This window comes from Egretta garzetta, unplaced genomic scaffold, assembly GCF_000687185.1.
Source record: "Egretta garzetta isolate BGI_Z169 unplaced genomic scaffold, ASM68718v1 scaffold2, whole genome shotgun sequence".
Taxonomy (NCBI): domain Eukaryota; kingdom Metazoa; phylum Chordata; class Aves; order Pelecaniformes; family Ardeidae; genus Egretta; species Egretta garzetta.
Genome location: NW_009258894.1, coordinates 3024340 through 3046360, shown reverse-complemented (window position 1 = coordinate 3046360; position 22021 = coordinate 3024340). Strand labels below are relative to the sequence as shown.

Sequence of the window (22021 nt, the reverse complement as noted above, 5' to 3'; positions counted from 1 at the left end):
CCAGGAAACTGGCAGGGTACAATGCACTGACAGTTAAGATAAATGCATTGCATTTACATTCCTTTCTTATTCACAAGGGAATAAAAATAGGAGTTAAAAGGTAAAAATTAGCCACAGGTGTCCCTATCCTAATATCTGAAGAACAAGGTGGAGTTACAATGGGAGTAGAATGAGAGAAGAAGCCAGTGGAAGAAAACTTAGGAAGCAGAGAAAACAGAACCAAACAGTGAGCAAAGAGGAATGCTCAAATATGCTTAATGGACTTGTTAAGAAGATGAATGAAAGACCTGGGCACCAAAAACCAGGCACTTAATGTTTTCTAAGCAGAAGTCTCACATATAGTTTCATTATTATTCCTCTAACAGAACCCATAAGAAATGTACTTGTTTATCTTCGTCCCTGATTTTACTCCAGAAAAAAGAATTTAAAAGACCTAACCTTAAATATATATAAACCAGCAATTATATTTGTCATAAAGAAAGAACACCTCTAAACAATTGGCTAATCTGAGATTCTGGCTTTAGCTGGATTTATTTAAAGGAAGAGGTCCACGATAGGAGAAATAGCCTGAAATACTTAACATTATCCATCTCAGACTCCTTCCTCTTTCTGACAATATACTCTCTTCTTGCTACTCTAAAGTTTTCCTGCTTGCTGCTTCTGACAAAGAAATTGGAATTTTGCAGGACCTAAAGCTTTCAGAAATGTGTTTTCACATCCACATTCACCATAAAGTCAAACCTCTGTCAGACCTTTTTCCAAAATCCTGGCTAATACATGCATGGCTCATAATGACAAAGCCTTTTTGATATGATCAAATTACTTAATTCTGAACCTGAATAAATGCAACAAAAGTCTTTACAGCAGTGGTTTAAAGAGATGGTAAGTTCCTTATTCAATGGCCTGGGCATGCAGTGTTGGAATCATGTTAATCAAAAGCAAGTGATTACTCTACACAGCATCCAAATCAAGTCCAGATTATTTGCTGTACACATGAGAAAAATGTAGCTGTTTTCCCACTTGACCACTACCGCAGTGATCAATGATGAATGGTGAGTACAGAAAACTATTAATATTACTTGTGGAATATTACACCACTGGCTCTGCAAATAAATGCTTTTGCATTTGTCATATGTGTTACCCCACATATCCCTGACAACTGTGCCAACATGTTCTCTTTTCTTAGACAAAAGTAGTCCCTGGTAGTTTCAAGCCATGGCTTCTTGTCATTGCACCAAACTAGAAGTTCCCTTGTGCTCCTAACCTGGTTGCCTTAGTGAATGTGAAGTTAAATGGTGTGAATATCCTCTACTGAATCCTAAATCATGAAACTTGCTTGCATCGTATTTGTCAATGTGACTACACATACTCTTAATAAATGTTTGTGAAGTTGTTCCTTTTTAAAGCAGGTTTTTGGCTGTGAAACAGTGACATTCACAAGGGTGTATGTGCTATGAGAAAAGACTTCCCTTGTTTTTCCAGTTTTACCTGCCATTACTTCCTTTCAGTTACCGTTTCATCTCAAAATGCAGGGCATCATGATAAGAAAGGAATGATCAGTTTTGGAAATCCAGAGAAAAACTGTGCATAGGAAGCTCCTACTTTGGACCACTTCCTTCAGCAGAATTCCGTAACATACTACAAATCTGGGTTTTTTTTCCCCCCCAAGGGCCATTCAACTGACCGAGGCAATATATGGAAGAAGAACAATGGGATAAACCTCTCTCCAATCCAATGTAGCTTAAACAGATGTTCTATGATTCACTGAAAAGGTAGGTCGATGTATAAAAACAACATTAAAATGATCTTAAAGATAAATGCATTGAGAAGACAAAAACATTTAAAAATTACAGAAGAGAAACTAAATATGCATCATAATATATTCAAACAGCTCCCATGTGAAGGGGCCTTGAAAGAATACAATATATAAAGTAAATGGATATTTAGCAGCCATCAGCAATTTTTTTTCAAAAGCTTGGAGATTCCTCAAGTTGATATAGAACTAGAGAAGGGGGTCCAGTTGATGAAGAGAAACCATAAAAGCTATAATGCATATTATTTCACCATTCTGTTCCAGAAGAATGGTCTTGAAATCTCTCACACAAATTCTCACACAGTTCATATTAACAGAGAAACGTATCTCAAAAGTACAACCCAACTGGCAATGATTTTATATCAGCTGGCCAGGAACAAAAAACTTCATGTATTCGCCAGATGACGTAAGGGAAGTGAATCCAAAGGAGATTAAATCTTATGAAGATGGAAAATGCTTTTTCTGACCCTTAGCAATGTTTGTCAATGTTCACAGTATACAAGAAACTGGAGGTAAGTGAAGGACAGTGACATCCAGAAAAAAGAAATAAACTGTAAATATTCCATGGCTGGCAAGAGGTCTTTTTAATTAGTGAAGTAATTACATACTGCTTGTCAACAAACTTGATGTTGGGGACTGTGACTGCCAACATCCATATATTATATAATAAAATACTGACATGGGTGGTATTTTTTACAATCCTTACTTGCCTGATCAACAGTGGAAAATTCTGATACAGAAATCTGAACTTCAACAAGAATTCTCTTCTCTAACAAGAACAATGCTCCACATCAAATGAGCAGTTTCTACTGCTAACAAAGAGCTTAATATATTTTTAATATTGCAGCAAATCAGTTTCTTTTAAGTTAAAAAAAATATATTATGTATAACTTTTACATTCATGCATGAAAAAGAGACTTGCACTTGAAAGTAATTTTACTTCTGCAGTTTTAGGCCAGACAAACACCAATTAGATGGGGCTTCCTAATAAATGGGGAGTATTATCAAACAAAAGGAATAGAAGTTCCTATAACAACGACATACACTCTCGACCAAACATATTCACACCTATGCGTTATACTGCAGTATGGCATAAATGTTTTATTAGGGTTGCTGCACTTCTTGGAAATGGTAAACCTGCAAAAGCATAATGTACATGAATGCTAATGAATGCCAATAAAACATCATTATCATACCATCACACATTCTGTTCGCACTACCCACATTTTTTATTATTTTTTTAAAATGGGCACTACTACTCACACTGTTCCATGTGCAGATGAGGGAATAAACACAGTGCAGGTGGACCAATCAGTAGTAAAAAGTAATGCAATTTTCTTGCAGTTTTGGAGTTTAGTACATTAATATCATCGCTGGATCAATGGTAGGTTAACACACATAATAACAAAGATAATGTAGCCATGTCCTTATACAGGAGATTTTGTAACATAGTGGTTATTTTACACCAACATGTGGCAGCCTAGCACTTTAAAAATATCTATTGCCTTCAGTGAAATGTAATGATCAAAAATCAAATCTAAAAGTAGGTAGGTAAAATGTGCAGCCAGGGCAAGCAGACTACAATAAATACAAACATTACATATTATGCCACTATTTTTAGTGACTTAATGTCCTAAATCTCAGTTAAAGGGGAGCTCTGGGCGTACGAGAACTGGGTCCTCACATTCTCTATCAGTTAACAAAATATACAGGCTTTATGTTGCCCAAGCCACGAAGAGATTATCAATGATGAGTAACAAAAACCAAGTGGCTACTCCTGTCAGAAGCATGCCCAGCCCAACAGGAATGGTATGGAAACCACACAAAGAGCTCCTACTGATTGTAAAGAATGCTGGTGATCAGAAGGCTTAGCCTGCTCAGAGCTGTGTGCTATCGAGACCAGACTGCTCCAAGCAAAATGACTAAGTTCAAATACTTTATGGTTCACTTTATTATAAAGGGGACATATGCACAAACAAGTTTTACAGTAGGGTTTCCAGGCCCAGCTTGTCTCAGAGCTTTCAGTCACACAACTCTCCTGTCGCACAGCTGAAGTTCCCCAAAGCCTTCTACTCACTGAAGGCCACCTTTCTCCCAGTTCCTCCTGACCACAGCCCTTTCTTTTCTCATAAAGCTAGTGCTGTCTCCTGCCTCCAAGCTTCTTCCTACTCTTCTCCAAACCACACTAAGCCCTGCAGCCTCATCACTCAAGAGCTACAAATACCGCTTTGCTCTATGCCAGATCTCAACCACTCAACTTCTACACCTGATTTCTCCTCAATTCAATACTTTCAGTCCTCTAATTTCAGCCCTGCTCTGAACATTTTTGCACTGGCTGCTGGCATATTTTGCTCCCCACCTATGGCTGCAGCCTCATTTATTCTCTGGCTTTCCCCGCAAATGAAAGCAGAATTTGCACCTCATGCTCCTGGTAGAGCATTTAAAAAACCAAACACCTGTCACATATATCAGAAATCTGTCTTGGCAAGCAGGGATGAAATTAATATTTAAGGAAAAAATAAAAACATGGTAAGTCCTAAGTGGTGAAGTTTTGAATTCTTTGTAAATACCTTTCCCCAACTGTCAATTCAGTTCTGAATGTGCTGGTCTTTTGCCTTCTTGTCCTAAGCTGAACTGAAGTTCTAAAAGCTGCAGCACATATAGGGCTGTTCATATTTCAGTGGAGGACAGTGTCCTTTAAACTTTTATTTTTAGATACTATGTTAGCTCCTATCGAAGATACCTTGGTGGTCATAGTGAAAGCTATCAACAAAGTCACTTAGAAGTGACCTGATGGTGGGACAGATGGGTTATAAAGCAAACCAGCTAAGACATTTGCTCTCTTTGACCACTTTTAGCAGCAAAATTAAGGGATAGATGTTTACATTTGGGCTCATAGTAACAAGGAAGACCCCATCTTTCTGAAACAGATGGGCCAGTGGGACTTTAAAGGGAAGAGTAAACCTGCCTGAGGACAAATGTTTTTAAGGTCTGTTTCAAATATCTGTACTTCACCCTTGTAAAAATCTTTGTAAAGCTTCTTGTCACATGCATTTCCTCACATTTATGCATCCTGAAGAGCTCAACTGTGAAAGAGAAGTGGAAGGGTCAGTAAGGATACTGGGAAAGGGTGTATCCATTAAAGCTATAGGAAATGTATAATTAAAGCAGTGAGACTATGACCTCAGAAGATGAAGGTAAGGTGGCAAAATCTGGGATTCAATTCACTCTGCAGAAACTTAAAAAATTATGACCTTTAAGTAGCTAGATATGAACAATAACCTGGGAAGTGACCGAGGTCAGTCTTTGCGCTGATGGTGCTGTTGAATGAAACCACTGTCCAGGAAGGCTGCCTGTGAACTTCATAAAGGAAAGTGTTGCAAAGAACAGCCATGCCAATGCACAGAACTCTTTGCTCAAAGGCATTCCTCTCGTTTTGAAAAGCTATTTTTAGAAGAAAAAAAGCAGTCTTAGTAAATAAATTGTAATGAATGGTGCAAATTTGAAAGAGAGATTGCCAACAGCTGGCTTGAAATCTTGCCAAACTTGTTACTGTTTCTTATGGGATGATTTCCATAAATCTACTGGAGGGCATTCAAGTGGGAGGCCCAGTTTCCAACAGAGTCATTGGAGAGAAATGTGTTCCAAATCTAAGTGCTTTGAATTTCTCACCTTAAGGATCCCTAATTTGTCATAGACTTTTCCTGTAAATACATTCCTACAGTCACCACAATTGCTAGTTTAAATAAAAAGCTCTTTACTGAAATACATGCAGGTTTCACTAAATGTAAATATCAATAAATGCCTAGAGAAATTATTGTCCAAGAATATGTGAAAGTGATCAGAAATAGATAAATCACCACTTCCCTTCCTTTCAAACAAGCAAATGCACTGTTGAAGCATAATTGAAGAAATCAAATTCTACCCTATTTATAAATGCGCCTTTTAAAGAGATAATAGGTATTTTGCCTTTTAAAATTAAACTAAGTTGGTGAGCAAAATAGAGGCAATTCACTCCAGACATTAAAGATAAATTTTGAGTGTAATAAATATGGAGATTCATTTGAATTGTTGTCATTACTATTAATCCTCTGAACGTATTCTAACACCTAATTCTGAGGCACCTGTGAAGGCATAATGCCTTCATGGTCACACAATTTTGAACTCACATTTTAATGTGTCATCAGAATTTTGTCATGATTTGTGCTGCTACAGTTTATTTATTTTTCAAAGGCAGAAATGTAGAAACAATTAAATACGATTTTCTTACACAATCTCTTCAAGGAACAAACAAAACTCCTTAAACTGATTGCTGATGTTCAAAATGGGACAATTCCCTGGAGACTACAGTGCCTTCTCCCTTTTCCTGTTGCACGTAGAAAATTAAAACAGGGAGAACAACCTATGATCAATATTTTACTAAATGAGAAGTGGCACAATGAAGTAAGAATTTTCTCAAACACAGGCAATGCACTTGATGCATACTAAATTCTCCTTGCAGATCCAGAATACAGAGTTGGATAAGCACTGACCTAAGCCTTACATGAATTACAAAATACAGGGCTTCTAACATACATTGTGAGAAAGGAGGTAATTAGAGGGGTAAGCAGACAAAGAAGTTAAATTTAACAGGATGAACTGCATTAACAAATTTAGAATGGCTGTGTATGAGAAGGCTGGATAGAAGATGGTGACAACTGGTTTTTTGGTTTTAAAAACAATTACATTTTTCCATCACCTTTGTTTTCTCATTTCCCACTACTGTTTGTTGATGCTTAGTGATTGTTACAATTTAACAGGACTATTTAATGAAATGAACTTGGTATGTTAGGGATTATAATAAAGTTTTCCAACCTTTCTGGATAAATTGGCTATAGGGCTTACCTCATCTCACTGCTTAATGATTTCTGTTCATTTGAGGTACTCTAAACTGTCATTTATTGCATTTAAGAACAGGTAGAGTGGACCCACACCAAAAGAGCAAGTAAAGCAGCACTGACACAGTGCACGCATTTTCCTCTGGCATGGTTGCACAGTACTAGGCTCAGCTGTGATAAAAGATTACGTGTACACACATATGCACAGATTTTTATTTTTTTTTTTAAAAACAATCATCCTGAGGAATAGAGGCACAGAATGAGGATTACACACACTAATAGGTATAAGCAAGAGCATCAGGCCACATTCTAAGTGGGATAAATGTTCTCCTTTTCCAGCCAGGAAATAAGGCATGGGAACTTGGCAGAAGAATGCTGAAGAGAAAGCATCTTGGACCTTTTTCTCAAAACCTTCTGGGGAAATACTTGCTAAAACCAGCTACAGTTCAAAAACTTGGGTAATCAATATGATGTAAGAATCTACTTAATGACTGAAACTCTCAAGTTCTGAGAGCAATTGCTCAAGCTAAGTCCTAAAAGACAATGTCTTGTTTTTTTTGACGTCGAAAGACAAGTAGATTAATGACTATATTCACATTTGATGCATTGCTGTGCTGACCTATAAATGCAAGGGTAACACGATTCTGAGAACTAGCTTTTTGTAAAAGAGAAAGTCTATCTGCTTGGGCAAAAACGATACCAGAAACAAGACCTTGATATAAAGAAGATATAAAAAAAATTCTCAAAACTGAGATAAAGTCTATGTGTCCAATGTCTTGTAGAAGGTATCTTGTAAGCTGCATGCAAAACCAGGACATGTGACATACACATTCTAGAGTCTATACGAGCCTTGCATTCAGGCTCAATGTTTTTTTTAGATAAACAACTAACTTCTTGGATAGCTTTTTTTGTTATCACATCAGACATAGAATGACTTTGCAGTTTTATACTACAATGAAATTGCCTAATTGCTTTACTACATGAAGATAGATTTGCTCTCAAATGAGAAATATTTTCAATATGGATGCAATAAATCCAAAGAGAACAGGTACTCAATTCAAATAAGACTGATCTTGAAAAATATACTTTTCTGTATCAGACAACAGCTTTATCTGCCAAGGGAGACAAATGACCACCTTTCATCAGCCTCTTGCAAAAGTACCATTCTAACTGAAGATACCTTGACAGACAGCCAAAATAAATTCTTGACATTGAATACTTCAACTCTGTTTTCTTCAGTGGAGAAGAACAAAAAACCATGCCAACAAGGCCACTAGGTCTAGACAGAGAGCCTGGCAGACATGAAAATAAAAGATACTATTGTCTAAGCTAGAAAACGTTAAATACAAAATGGAGTTAAAGGAATTTAAAACAAGGGTGCAAACAGAAAAGAGAAAGTAGAAATGCTATCATTTGAGGTTGGGAACACATCAATGGCAAACGAGGCAATGAAAAATAATACCTTGCCTGAATTTTGATTAGGGATGATAATACACGATATGGGAACAAAGGCACAGTAGTCAATGAAAATTAGTATAAAGCTGTGTTACTTTCAATGAGGCAAGTGCTCTTATAAAGCGATGAATTGTAGGACAGGAACATACAGAAGTAAAAATAAAATTGTTGGGAGGGCAAGAAAATTGCTAGTTGGAAGATAACAATGTGTTTTGCTGAAAGAGGAACAGGTGGAAGAGAAGTTATGAATGTAGTTTGCAAATGAGTGATGGAGAACCTGACCATGTCTAGTATTTTCAATAATGATTCTGACATAAAAGTTAGGAGTGCTTTCAGATAAACATGGGAAGCATCATCATTACAGAATATTGAAGTAATCTCATCAGCAGGTATTTGGTAACATTGAAGATTGCTGTAAAAGAAATGGAGTGAAATTTAACACAAAGTTCTGAACTAACAAGCATCTTTGCTACATGGGCAATGACTTAACAGTTGGAAAAAATGCAGAGATTATCAATCCATTGTACAAAACACCAGTAAAATTTCATTGTAAGCAGATAAACAGTTTTGATCACTCCAAGCAAGGTGAAATCTAAAACAAATGCAGGAGAAGATTTTTGAAGGAGTCTTTTTTACAAGGATGAAAATGAAGGAGTTTGACTTAGTTAATTCATAAAAATGAAATCTGAAAGTTTCTATGCCTCCCCTTTGTAAGTCTAACTGAGGACTGAATACATGACCAAGAAAAGATTGGCCTTATTTAAGTTAAAGGGCCAACAGTGGCACAAAGGCAACTGAGTGCAGACTGACCAATGAGATAGTGAGGTTCTAAAGCAGGGCTGGAGACAGTCATGCAGAGGGGAAAACTATTTTTAATTTGCCAATCTTAGATGGTATTACATACTATAATGTTAAATAGTATTAGATATTGCCCGAAAAAGGAGATAAGATTCATAGAATAAGGAGGTGCCATTTATATTTAACTCCCTTATTTCCTAAAAACCCTTCAAAGATGAAACTGGACTTCAGGGACTACTAGTACACTTGCTAAAGAACCTACAACTTGACGGCAATTCCGTATTTTCATTATCCATGAGAAAAGCAATGTTTGCGCTTTAAATTCTTGCTTCTCTCTGTGCTGGTTTTGGCTGGGATAGAGTAAATTTTCTTCATAGTAGCTAGCATGGGGCTATATTTTGGATTTGTGCTGAAAACAGTGTTGATAGCACAGGGATGTTTTTGTTACTGCTGAGCAGTGCTTACACAGAGCCAAAGCCTTTTCTGCTTCTCACAGTGCCCTGCCAATGAGTAGGCTGGGGGTGCACAAGAAGTTGGGAGGGGACCCAGCCGGGACAGCTGACCCCAACTGACCCAAGGGATATTCCAGACCATGGGACATCATGCTCAGCAATAAAAAGCTGTGGGAAGAAGAAGGAAGGTGGGACATTTGGAGTGATGGCATTTTGTCTTCTCAAGTAACTGTTACGTGTGATGGAGCCCTGCTTTCCTGGGGATGGCTGAACACCTGCCTGCCCATGGGAAGTAGTGAATGAATTCCTCATTTTGCTTTGCTTGCATGCGCGGCTTTTGCTCTACCTATTGAACTGTCTTTATCTCAACCCACCAGTTTTCTCACTTTCACTCTTCCGCTTCTGTCCCTCATGGGAGTCAGCGAGCGGCTGCATGGTGCTTAGTTGCTGGCTGGGGTTAAACCACGACATCTGCAATGGAACCAGAGAACTTGTACTGCAGATGATACATTAACCACAGGAACATGCATGTCTTGAAATACCTTTCCTGGTCTAAATTTCAGTTTTGGCTCCTGCAAACACATAACTGCTTACTGCTGCTAGACTACCACCACTTTTTACAGCACTTTGGCTTGCATGTGTACATGAAATGGAATATTATTATATTGCATATCCGTAGAAGCATGATATGATATCAGGATGCTTCAACAGCAAGCTAATATAAACTGGTACATAAGAATGCTCCTTGAACAACTAGTAGATATATTAAGAGTGGCAGAGAAAAAATGGAAATGTATGGATGTGGAAACACCAGAAAGCATAGCAGAAGGGATGTAAGAAAAATGTGTAGATGGCACACAGGTTAGTAGTTCATTTAGTTCACAGCACTTCATGCGGCTTCTGGGAATATGCAATCAGTAAAACGAGGCAACCCAGAATGATTTGCAGACCAAAACGAAGAGCTGAGCCACTGAGGGATGCTGTTGGAATGATAAAAAGCATGTTTATATAAGGAGAACACAGGACAGTGAGCAAATCTTACATATTCAAGACATTGAACTGGATGGAGAGACAAATATCCCCGTAAGTGTGAGCTCCTAAAGTGTAAGAGGCACATCCAACACTGACTTAATGGGTACCAGTATTAAGAAGAAACCTAGAGAAGTTGTGGAGGACTTGATGGTGCCCCACATCCTATACATCATTTCAAGGAATCCTGACTAGACCAGGTGGGTACGCATATATGGATGCCTGAATGCTGGACAGACTACTGAATGCATGTATCTTTGTGCTTTTGAATATGTAGATACGAAAGTGTGACCGGAATCCTTTTTGTTTTAAAATAACATCACCTACCTCTCCTATAATGTGTGTCATTGAACTTTGCTACACTGTCACTAAATTACTTACTATAATAAGAAAGAACTAGAAGAAAGAGGATCAGTCTATCCTTGCAAGTTCATTTTTGAAATTTCTGATCATTTTATCAAAGAAAGAACACAGCAGTAAGTGATGAGGATTATTTATTATGTCAATAGCCAGTGAAGGAACAGAAGCAAGCCTGCCCATACTTGAGCTGTTGATTAAGATCAGGTTAATGTATGAATGGCTGAAATTACAGATTAGCAGGGACTGAGATACTAAAAGAGAGGAGCAGCAGAAAACCAAATTCCTACAAACAGAACATATGGCTATATGAAAATTCAGCACATAGATGCATAGTTTTACTCTTGAAACCATATTTCATGAAGAAACAAAAATAAATCAATTGGCACAGATAATAAGAACTAATATCCCCAAGGAAAATGGGACACGGTCCCCTACAACATCCTTCTCTCTAAATTGGAGAGCTATGGATTTGATGGGTGGATTGTTCGGTGGATAAGGAACTGGCTGGACGGTCGCATCCAGAGGGTAGTGGTCAATGGCTCGATGTCCGGATGGAGACCGGTGACGAGTGTGTCCCTCAGGGGTCCATACTGGGACCGGTGCTGTTTAATGTTTTCATCAATGACTCAGACAGCGAGATCGAGTGCACCCTCAGTAAGTTTGTGGATGACACCAAGCTGAGTGATGCAGTTGATTTGCTAGAGGGAAGGGCTGCCATCCAGAAGGATCCTGACAGGCTTGAGGAGTGGGCCCATGTGAATCTCATGCAATGCAACAAGGCCAAGTGTGATGTCCTGCGCTTGGATCAGGACAATCAGCAGTATCAGTACAGACTGGGTGGTGAGTAGATTGAGAGCAGTACCTGGAGTACTGCGTCCAGCTCTGGAGCCCTCAGCACAAGAAGGACATGGAAGTGTTGGAGCGGGTCCAGAGGAGGGCCACAAAAATGATCCGAGGGCTGGAGCACCTCTCCTATGAGGACAGGCTGAGGGAGTTGGGCTTGTTTAGCTTGGAGAAGAGAAGGCTGCAGGGAGACCTGATTGCGGCCTTTCAGTACCTAAAGGGGGCCTATAGGAAAGATGGGGAAAATCTTTTTAGTAGGGCCAGCTGTGACAGAACAAGGGGTAATGGTTTTAAACTGAAGCAGGGTAGGTTTAGACTAGATATAAGGAAGAAATTCTTTACAATGAGGGTGGTGAAAGACTGGAACAGATTGCCCAGAGAGGTAGTGGGGGCCCCATCCCTGGAAGCATTCAAGGCCAGGTTGGATGGGGCTCTGAGCAACCTGATCGAGTTAGCAGTGTCCCTGCTCACTGCAGGGGGGTTGGACTAGATGACCTCTAGGGGTCCCTTCCAACCCCAAACTATGATTCTATGATTCTATGAAACAGAATGAATGGAGATGGGAAGTCAGTATTGCTCCAAGAGGCCAACTCCAGCAAGACATCAAAATGATCACCAGGTACCAACAGTCTCAACAAGCATCGGTGACAAGGCCAGAACTAGGCATATTGAAAATGGAGCTAGCAAATATTTATGTAGAGGTGTATTCACAATAATTTCTAAATGAAGGAACTGGATGAAAGACAGATGTAATTACATTGCTGTTTGGAAAAAAAAAAACCCACAAACAAACCACAACAAAAACAAACCCCTAAACCCTCATCTTGTAATACATTAGAAATTAAACCCAGAGATTTATTTTGGATAGGAACTGAAAAGGTGTGGGCAAGGAAACTAATGCAAGAAGGATGCACATCTTTTCTTAAAGTAATGCCAAACTGAAATTACCAGAATTTGAAAAACAACACTTGGCATCTGAAGAAAGCATAGTAATAAACAAACCCTCTTGCTCACAAAGCTAACTGAAAAAAACAGTTCAAGGAGGAACTGACAGCTGATGCCGCATAAGCATACACAGATCAGAAATCATGCAATGCACGTGTGAGCCAGGATATCTGTACTGAAAGATTATTCTCTTCTGGAAGGATATGCATACAGAATAGTTACAATCTGAAAAAATAATTGTTTTCAGGGAAGGAATGAGAAGCTTGTTTCTGACATCTTTGAAAGTTTCACTGGACTCAGGAAAAGACTGGAATTCCATAGCTTAATAAAATACCAACTGGTAACTAAGAAAGGCAGTAGGTAACAGGTCTGAAAAGTAGCCGATTCTATGAATTCAAGAATAGTTCTGGATGCTCTGGATTGGTATAGGTAGCTAATTCCCAACTACTCCAACATGCTTCTTTAGCCCTGCTATAAACAGTTCTTGTGCATGAAACAAGGAAGGGAACTGGATTTTGGTACTGCTGTACCACTTAATACAGACTCCGGTTACTAATGAATATGGTACTACTTAAAAAACAGATACTCAAAAAAGTACATAAAACTAAGTCAGATAAGTACCTCTACTGAAATTCAATGTTCAGCTTAAACTTGATGACGCGAGTCTTTATTCTGCCTCTCCAGAGACTTGTTGGTCAGTGTTTTGGTACTAACAAAAACGTCCCAAACCCTATCCCTCTATTTTTGAACCCTGCTACAAAGTGAATCTTCCATTTTAGAAAGGATTTTAGTAGACTTTGCTTTTATTATTTATGATGTATTTGGGGGCTTTTTTTGATATCCCAAGCATACCAAGCTGTTTCTTTCTTAGTTACAGTGTCTCACTTTTGAAGCTGTGGCATTCAGTGTTTTTAATTAACAAGAATCACGGTTTTTCATCGAAATGTAAACTAAAAATAAGACTTGATAGGACTCAATCATCCACATGTTTTTCCAGGACAATACACTTTAAACAATGAGGAAAAAAGACAAGGATTAAATGGAAAATATTCTGCTATCTTAATTAGTAACTGATTTGAAAACCAATGCTGCACTGTATTGAGGAGAACCTGGGAGGATACAGTAGACTGACATGCGTTAGAAAGCAGTATTCCTCATCTTAAGGCAACCCTAGCTACTTTCTACTCCAATATACACTCTCTCAGCATCTCTTTTCACTAAATATAATTTCTGTAATCCTGGAATGTGCACTGAAAAGAAGTAAGTGGAACTAAAACCCAGAAATAATCAAGAAACAATTGGAATTTTTAGCAGGATCAAATATCTAACTAAGCCTATGTGTCTATAAACAGCTACCTGTTTTACAAAAAAAACCCCAAGAAATCCCCCAGTGCCTGGAGTGTGATTTCACGTACCTAGATCATCCTAACTATGTAAAACATCCTTTCCACTTTTCCATGCTCCTCAACCATATCACAGCTAAATAGCTATGTCAAAGCACTTGCTACTCACTCAAGCAAGTTCCTAGGTAGAAAAAAATATAGCATATGCAAACAATAAATAAAAAAGAAAAAATTTACTTGGGAATTTACTGTATGTGTACAAACTAAAATATATTCACATTACTTGCCATATTGTTTTCACCTTGATGACCACCTTAAGAAGAAATAGTAGGAATCAAGATAACAAGTTTTTAACAAGATAATAAGTTTTATGCACTCAATGTACACAAAGTATCTACCCAATGGATAAAACTACAGCTTGCCAAATCATGTCTTGAACAGCATCTTATTATTAACTATGAATTTCTGGTAAGCAACCTGATCTTTCTTCTACTGAAAAATACTGAATATTTCTTCTGAAAAATTTGTAACAATAATTGATACAAAAGCATCTTTCCAACTCTACCTGCTCCCATCTGCTAATGTCAATACTTCACATAGTAGTTGTATATTAAAAGTCACAACACTAGACTGAAACCATAAATCATAATTAGGTTTAGTCTTAATTTGTAACTCATTTGACTGTGTGGAAAACTTGCACCAATGTGCACATTCACCATTAAAGTTATGGTTCATGACAGAAGGTGTTCAAAGATATTTTTTCATTGGCAGCAAGCATGAGAGATGATTGAGATAATAAAATATTTTTTTGCCACAGAAATAATTCTCATCAGCCTTTTATTTTTTTAAAAATGTTTAAAGTATTTTTCTAGGCTTTTTCATTTCAGAAATTCTCTGCAACTGAAACATTTACATAAATTACAAGTATCATGCTTTTTACATCAGGAATATTATGTGAATGTCAACTTATGAATGATATGATAACAGTTCTTAATAGGAGACAGCCATAGTAAGTTACAGAAGGTGATCAACTAGCAGAGTTAAACGTACTATGCTACAAAGTTGTGGATAGATAAGATGATCGTTTTGCTAGAATCTTGAAAAGTAGCTTTGCTTGCTCATTTTAGCTGGAAGACAGAGCCTATATACTTTTATTATGTAGGAATTAAAAGCTATCTATCACAACTACAAACATGTAAGGATGTAAGTTACAGCCATGGACAGTTTTGTCTGATGCAGTGTAACTAAAAAATAGATAGCTAGGGAAGGGACAGATAACCAGCAACTAAAGTAGAGAGAGAGACTTTCTTAAGCAGTCAGGAATGAAGTAGCAAGATGGAAAAAGAAAAAACATTCTCATCTTGAAAGTACTATAACAAGTTCCTTGGGATCCTTCAGGATCAAAGATAACACTGAAAGAAACTTTTCACACTGAAGTAGAAGAAGTGAGACTGATGATCTTGCAAAGTGAAATACTTAGAACACCTCTTGTCACTGAAATGTATTCCTGGTGATAATTTAAAACCTGCCCTTGGTCTTCTATATCTGCTTCATTTGACTTTGACACACAACATTGCCAAAAATTAAATCTTGATTACGTCATTTATGTATGGGAGAAGTGAAGACTTCAACTTGAAAGCTTTAATTTCCTTTTATTCTAATATCATCTCCCTAAGAGCAGAACAAAATCAGAAGTTTGAAGGAATGACTCAGTCATTTGCTCCGGATATATTCTTTTAAGTTATCTGAAGTTACAGATCTAAAATTTTATACTGTAAGTTAAAAAAAGCCCCAAGAGTCAACATTAATTCAAACAGAAAAAAAAAAATTCCACATTGGTAAAAGATATTTTACACTAGGTAGTCTATGGCTTTTGTATCTGAAAAGAACACTGCATTTAACTTCATGAAAATGCCAACCACAAACATATACAAAAATATAGTATGATCTTAGAATCTGACCAGCTACTGGAAATGACAAAAAAAACTTGCAAGCCACACTATGTCATCCTAAACTTTTGTCATGTGACTATTCAGCAAATTCATCTAACCTTGTTGAGAAAGCAGTAAAACTTCAAAAAGACCAAACCTATATTGTAGGAGATAAAAATATCTGTTACAATCACTATCAACTTCATGGTTGAATGACTGAAAAAGGGAGGACTCTTAGTGCAGCTTTCCCCTGAGTAAAACTTAGATTGCCTCTGTATCTGAATCTATCTACTATAAATATGGATAAATGCTCTTTGAGCTGCCGTGGATTTTGCTTGAAACTCAAGTGCCATTTAGAGAACAAGGAAGGTGTTCTACAGAGATTTATTAAAAGCTAACAAAAGCAAGTTTGCTTAGCTTTGAGGATGTACCTAATGACAGACAGAGTAGTTCCAATGGAAATTTGTCTTGAGATGTTCTGACCTCCCAAGAGCCTACAGTGAAAAATATAATTACTTCTTTTATCAGGAAATGAAACATTTGAGGACTGATTGAAATACACGGGTTCAAACATTCATCATTTACTACTTTGTTAGAAACAGAGATTTTCAGAAAATATGTAAGATAAAGCGTAAACAGTCAAGCAAATTGAAAATTAAATGTTGTATTTTGTCTACATGACCTGCATGTATATATGAACATTAGGTCTTCCAAAATGTAATTATGAAGAGGTGAAGACTTCTCCTAACAGATCAGTCAAACAGGAGTATTAGTAATACCCTCTCCTATACTTTCTCTCCCACACCACCATGCATTAGTAATCTGCTGCTTACATGCAATAGATGTGCTCCCGTCAGTGCAGAAGTTTGACTTTTTTTTTTTCCTGGGACACACACACAACTTTCTGCTATTCAGCAAATTCAGTAAGAGAGATGTAAGGGTTTATGTACATTTAGGACAAAAAAATACAAGAAAATGGTAAAACAAAATAAACTGGAATATGTAGCTGACAAAGAAATACAGTGCTACTAGCTCTATGGCTAGACCACCACTCCAAACAATATGCATAATCAAAGAAAACTAAATAAGTTTTCTTTTTTCCCCGAAACTTCCTCTCCTTTGTTTCATTTCATGTATACATGTTTTGGAGACCTGAAATGGGTTCCTGAACCAGCACACGAGAATACTGAAAAGATACACACTTGCAGATTAAAGAAGAGAAAAAACCACCCTGGAATATCAACTGGATGCTGAAGTACAGTTCATCTTTATTCTCACTACTGTGTGGATCAAGAGGTCCAGTGTAAATTTAATTCATGCTGCATTATTATAAAGCCAGGATCCAGAAGGAAAAACACAGTAAGTGGAGACATTCGGACATATTGACAATCTTGAAGAATATGAATGAACCATATTTCTTGACAAATTCAGATGATGTTTGAGAAGTTGAGAGTACTGAAAAGGGCTGAACAAAAGGTAATGAGTAGTTTGTTTGATTTTTTTTTTTAAAGTAAAATGAACCAAGAGCTAAGTAGCAAAGAAGCTTATACCTTGTGCAAAATCCAACCTCTAGATAACAGGAACAGATGAGATCACCCTTCAAGTTTATTCTGCAGTTGGGCTTTCCTAGATCTTTCCTTATAGCAGCTTGTACCACCCACTTTCAAAAGACATCACAGAAAAGCTAGCCTAGCTAGATGTTGCACGGCAATTCCTGTTATAAAAGTGGTGTGGTCTCACACATTTTGAGCAAAACCTGATTTTGCAATAATACATGAAAACCAGGGCTTAACATGAAATACCAAAGCATGATCCAATTACGATAAGAGCTCATCTCAACTAATTTCCCAAAGAAGAGTCTCAGATTTTTAATCTGTTTCAAAATTCTTGTGGTTTCCTTCTGTAATCTCTGAATCTTTGAAGATAGTCTACAGGAGCACATTCTGCTTCACAGCAGACAAATTTTACACCTTCCCATTGCGATAACCTTCCTGAAAATATAGAGGCTTCATCTAGAGCTATTTCCTAGCAGTGCTGTCTTCTTTTTATGCCTGTTACTGGTTGTCTTTGGTTTTCTTCAGACACTTTTGTTTTGTCAACAAGGCATAAAACTCAGTGCAGTTTCTCTGTTTCATATTGCTCTTCTGCTCTGGGTGTTCTAATCTAATAAGCTCTGAGTTTTTATTTTTAAGCCATCAGACAAGTGACAATTTTTTTAGCAAAAAAATGAAGGAGCCGCTTGCAGATAGAATTCACTGAACATCTTCTTAAGAAAAGTAGACTATATAATGAATTTCAAGTATGCTGTCCATCAGAGTAATTTTGATTCTATTACAGTGGAGGTGAATACAACATAATACAATCCCATAGGCTAAACCAAAACATTTCTATGTGTGGTTGCCAATAAATCTTGTTTGCTGACAGGAAAGAATGAGACAGCAGGAAAGAAGAACTAGCAGATGCTGGCAATCACTTTAGCAAGCAGAATAATCTTCAAGGATCATGAATTAGATGAGGAAGAATGTTATTGTTTGCCATCTGCTACAGGTCTATTACTATGTCAGCATCTGGTGCCACAGAAAGATCTTTGTGATGTGAACGCACAAAGCGAATTCAGACAGAGTTTTCTTCTGCTGAAAGGAATCCTGCCAAATGTAAACATTGCAGGCCTTGCCACTGGTCAATTCACTTAGCTTTTGATATATGCTATTTGAAGTTTGATAAAAAGAGAACACAGTAGAGTTCACCTCAATGATTAAATAGTATACTGTAATCAGTAAGAACTGAATAATAATCCCACAAGGTTGGCATTAAAACTTTCTATTCAATTTAGGCTGTTTTTTGTTTCCAAATGTCAGGCAGCAAATATCTAAGTTTGAGCAAAACCAGTTGGTTTGAAAGTGTCTTAAACCAAACAATAATAAAGTGGGGCACAGAACTGCCCCAGCCCAGGCTAGAAATTTGCACACACGTTTTGGCGACAGAATTCTATTTGCTTAATGTTGTTACTCAGTGGCAGGATTATCTATGTTCCTGGGGATATTAAAGACATTCAAGGTGTTAACAATTTCATATTCACGATTGGTATTGCAAGAGATAAAAACTTCAGTAACCATACGTTGGTGGACCGACAAATTAAATTGTGCAACAGTAAACATGGAATGAACTGCCTGTCTTGCACTTATCTATTACTTAGAATGATACAATGCTTGCATGCGAACCAACCTTGTTCAGCAGAGGCAATACATTAATCTGATAAATTATATGACTGAGCATGGAGCTTGCAAGGCATAAATGTACTTACTTTTGGTGTTGGGCAGGATGCAGTGGAGAGACGAGAGGTGGCCTGGGCGCGAGGAGATTCTGAAGGAGTAGTACTGAGGGAGGCTGTATCACGTGGGAGCACCTGAACACCACGAGAGATGATGGAATCTGGAATCTTAAAATGGAGAGAGATGGAATTAATAGTAAAAAATATACTGTATTTAAAACTTACTGAAAACCTTACATCAAAAATGTAGGAATACCCCACTCCCCAGTTTGCACACCTCATACACAGTGCTGGCAGTGGTTAATGGCACATTCTCATAATTTCAGTAACAAATACCTAGCAAATATATAAGATCATATTCTAACTGAAGTTGCACAGAACATACTATTTGTCCTGATAAAACTACAAATTGTACATACTAAACAGGAAATAATAAGAAAGGAATGTTTTTTCTTGAGCCTCAGTTTCAAACCCAACAATGACTAACAGTGATTTCTACCGTGGTACAAAGGGAGGCAGACTTCCCATTCTCTAACTAGGGGACAATATTCTGAACAGAAAACCATTTATTAGCAATGACTGAATCCCTCTGAAGAAACGTAATGCAGTGAGAAAATTTTTCATAAGAAATGTCATGCAGTGAGAAAATACTCTTCATTCGTGTACTGAAGGCTTTATTTCAGCTACAAAAATTCTTGATGTAAGGTTTGTGTTGCAAAAGCTACAGGCCTCTCTGGAGGGAGTACAGGTACTAGAAACCATCATCCAAAGCCAACACTTGGCTTACAAAGCATTCTGAAGGGAAATTTTTTTTTTTTTTTCCCCCCATAATGTATTAGAAAACCAGCTATTTCTAAGTTGGAATTTTAGGGACAGATCCTTCAGTTGGTATTGTTAAGCTACTTATAAATGGGATTATACCAATTTACAATGGTGAGTAAGTTGTCTTATTTTCAGTAATAGAAGTGAACCTACCATTATTTTTTATCTTCAGTCTTTTCTGTTCAGTTTTATCACCAGTTTCGAAGAAAAGAGGTAGAAGAATGCATTTAAGAATAAAGCTTTTCTTATCTTTAATATACTGAGTCTTAGAAAGTCTGTTCCTTCTTATTACTGCAGTATTGGGGCCCATTTACACAGTTATCACACCAGCTTTATAATTGGCTGGATTTCTAGTTTAACATAATTTTTGTGTAAAATGGCAAGACATACGAATGATAAATACCTCAGATAAGAGTAGTGATCTCTAACATTAGTTCTACAACACAAAATGCAGCAGATACTCTGCTCTAACAAACTTCCTACAAATGCTTATCCTGATTTTCTTGTCACGATTTTAACCTCTTCCTTTTTCAGAGGCAGCACTTCTACCAGATCAGATTGGTCTTCCTGCAATTCACTTTTCTGTCACAACAGACAAGAAAATGTAGAAATTCAGGTCTTTGATGGAATATATATGCACATAGTTTAAGATCTTTCTCCTCATTAAGAATTTCTTAGCTCAGCCTGATGTTCAAGTTCCAAGACAACCACAAAAAGAACCCCCATGTTTGGGGGAAATGGCAGTCGCAGACAAATAAAAAGAAGCAAGAAATGAAGATCCAGTGACAAGCCAAACCACTAACACTGGACATTTCCAGCCAGGATTTTTTTTTTTAACTGGAGATGCATTTTTAGCATTCTTGCCTAGTAAGGCTTTAGGGCAAATAGAAGCCACTGGAAAGTACCTCCTTCCAGGAACAAGCTTGAATCTTAGCTTTTAAAAACTGTTGCATCCTTAGGACCAGTGTCAGGATATTAAGACAGCTTTGTTGCTTGTCTCTGTGCAGTTAAAATGACCAATCTTAAGGCTCAAGTCATTAAATACCACTTTTTATGTCATTTTTTTTCCCCCTCAACTTCCTTGGTCCCCATCTATAACTAATGACTATGTCTAACGTAGCAACCTTAGAGATACTGGGTTAGTATACTTAGGGGATCTTACTTCACTATAAACCTTCCTCCACCCATTAAGAGTTTCTCATGTTTATAACCTGTTTATAAGTTGTGTGGAAACAGATCTTGTTCTCAGTGTGCCACCAATTGCCGGCTTTCTGCTCTGTTGCTGTGTTTCTAGACTGGATGTATTTTTTGACAGTCAATTTCTGTCAGCATTTAAAAAACCCCAACTTTCCTCAGAGGATCTTTCAAGGCTAAGTAACTTATGCTGCAACTTCCACTACAAGTTATGAAGTCAGAGTTTCTCTTCACCACAGATCATTATGCTGGGGTTACCTTCCTCTCCAGAAACAGTGCCTAACTGGCCTCAACTTGGAGTATTCTGATTTGCAAATGGCATCTCAGACATGTACTATAAATAGAGGCAAACAGGGACAATGATATTCTGATCATGCAAACAGTTTGTAGTCAGAAGCACCATTTCCATTCTGTTCTCTTTTCCTCCTGAAATCCCATCTTAAATACATAAAACACAAAAAAAAGGCTGACATCACCAAGTTTTATATTGGCACAGCTCCAATACTACCCACACTTTAATGCTTCCTTTTAATCTCCAGACTAAGGACAATATAGCAAAAAATTATGTTTTGATAAAGGCATAAAATAAAAAAAACACAATAAAAGAAAGTATAGTTTTAAGTCTTCAAATAAGACACCTTTCCTTTACTCTCCTCTGATAAAAAGCTGCACACATCTTGATATGATTGTGTATAGGTCCATTAAGTCTTTTATATACTCCAAGATCCCACAATACAAATAAAATATTGCTTTTGCAAATGATACCATAATCCAGTTCTCCCTCCAGTTACTCTAGAGTAACCAGATATTACATATTGGCTCATCTCCTTTAAGCAAGTAACTTTTTTTTTTTCTATCCACCATATCCATCAATCATAGCTTCTAAAA

At 37.3% G+C, this 22021-nt stretch overlaps 1 protein-coding gene across 5 annotated transcripts in view; it reads right to left on the bottom strand.

Moving 5' to 3' along the window:
• Nucleotides 1-22021, bottom strand: part of GPHN (gephyrin) — a 267856-nt gene that overhangs the window by 83962 nt on the left and 161873 nt on the right. For all 5 annotated transcript variants that reach the window (XM_035889816.1, XM_035889818.1, XM_035889817.1 and 2 more), the window contains one exon: nt 19151-19285. In XM_035889816.1, the coding sequence (XP_035745709.1) occupies nt 19151-19285 (135 nt within the window). The remainder of the gene's footprint in view (nt 1-19150; nt 19286-22021) is intronic.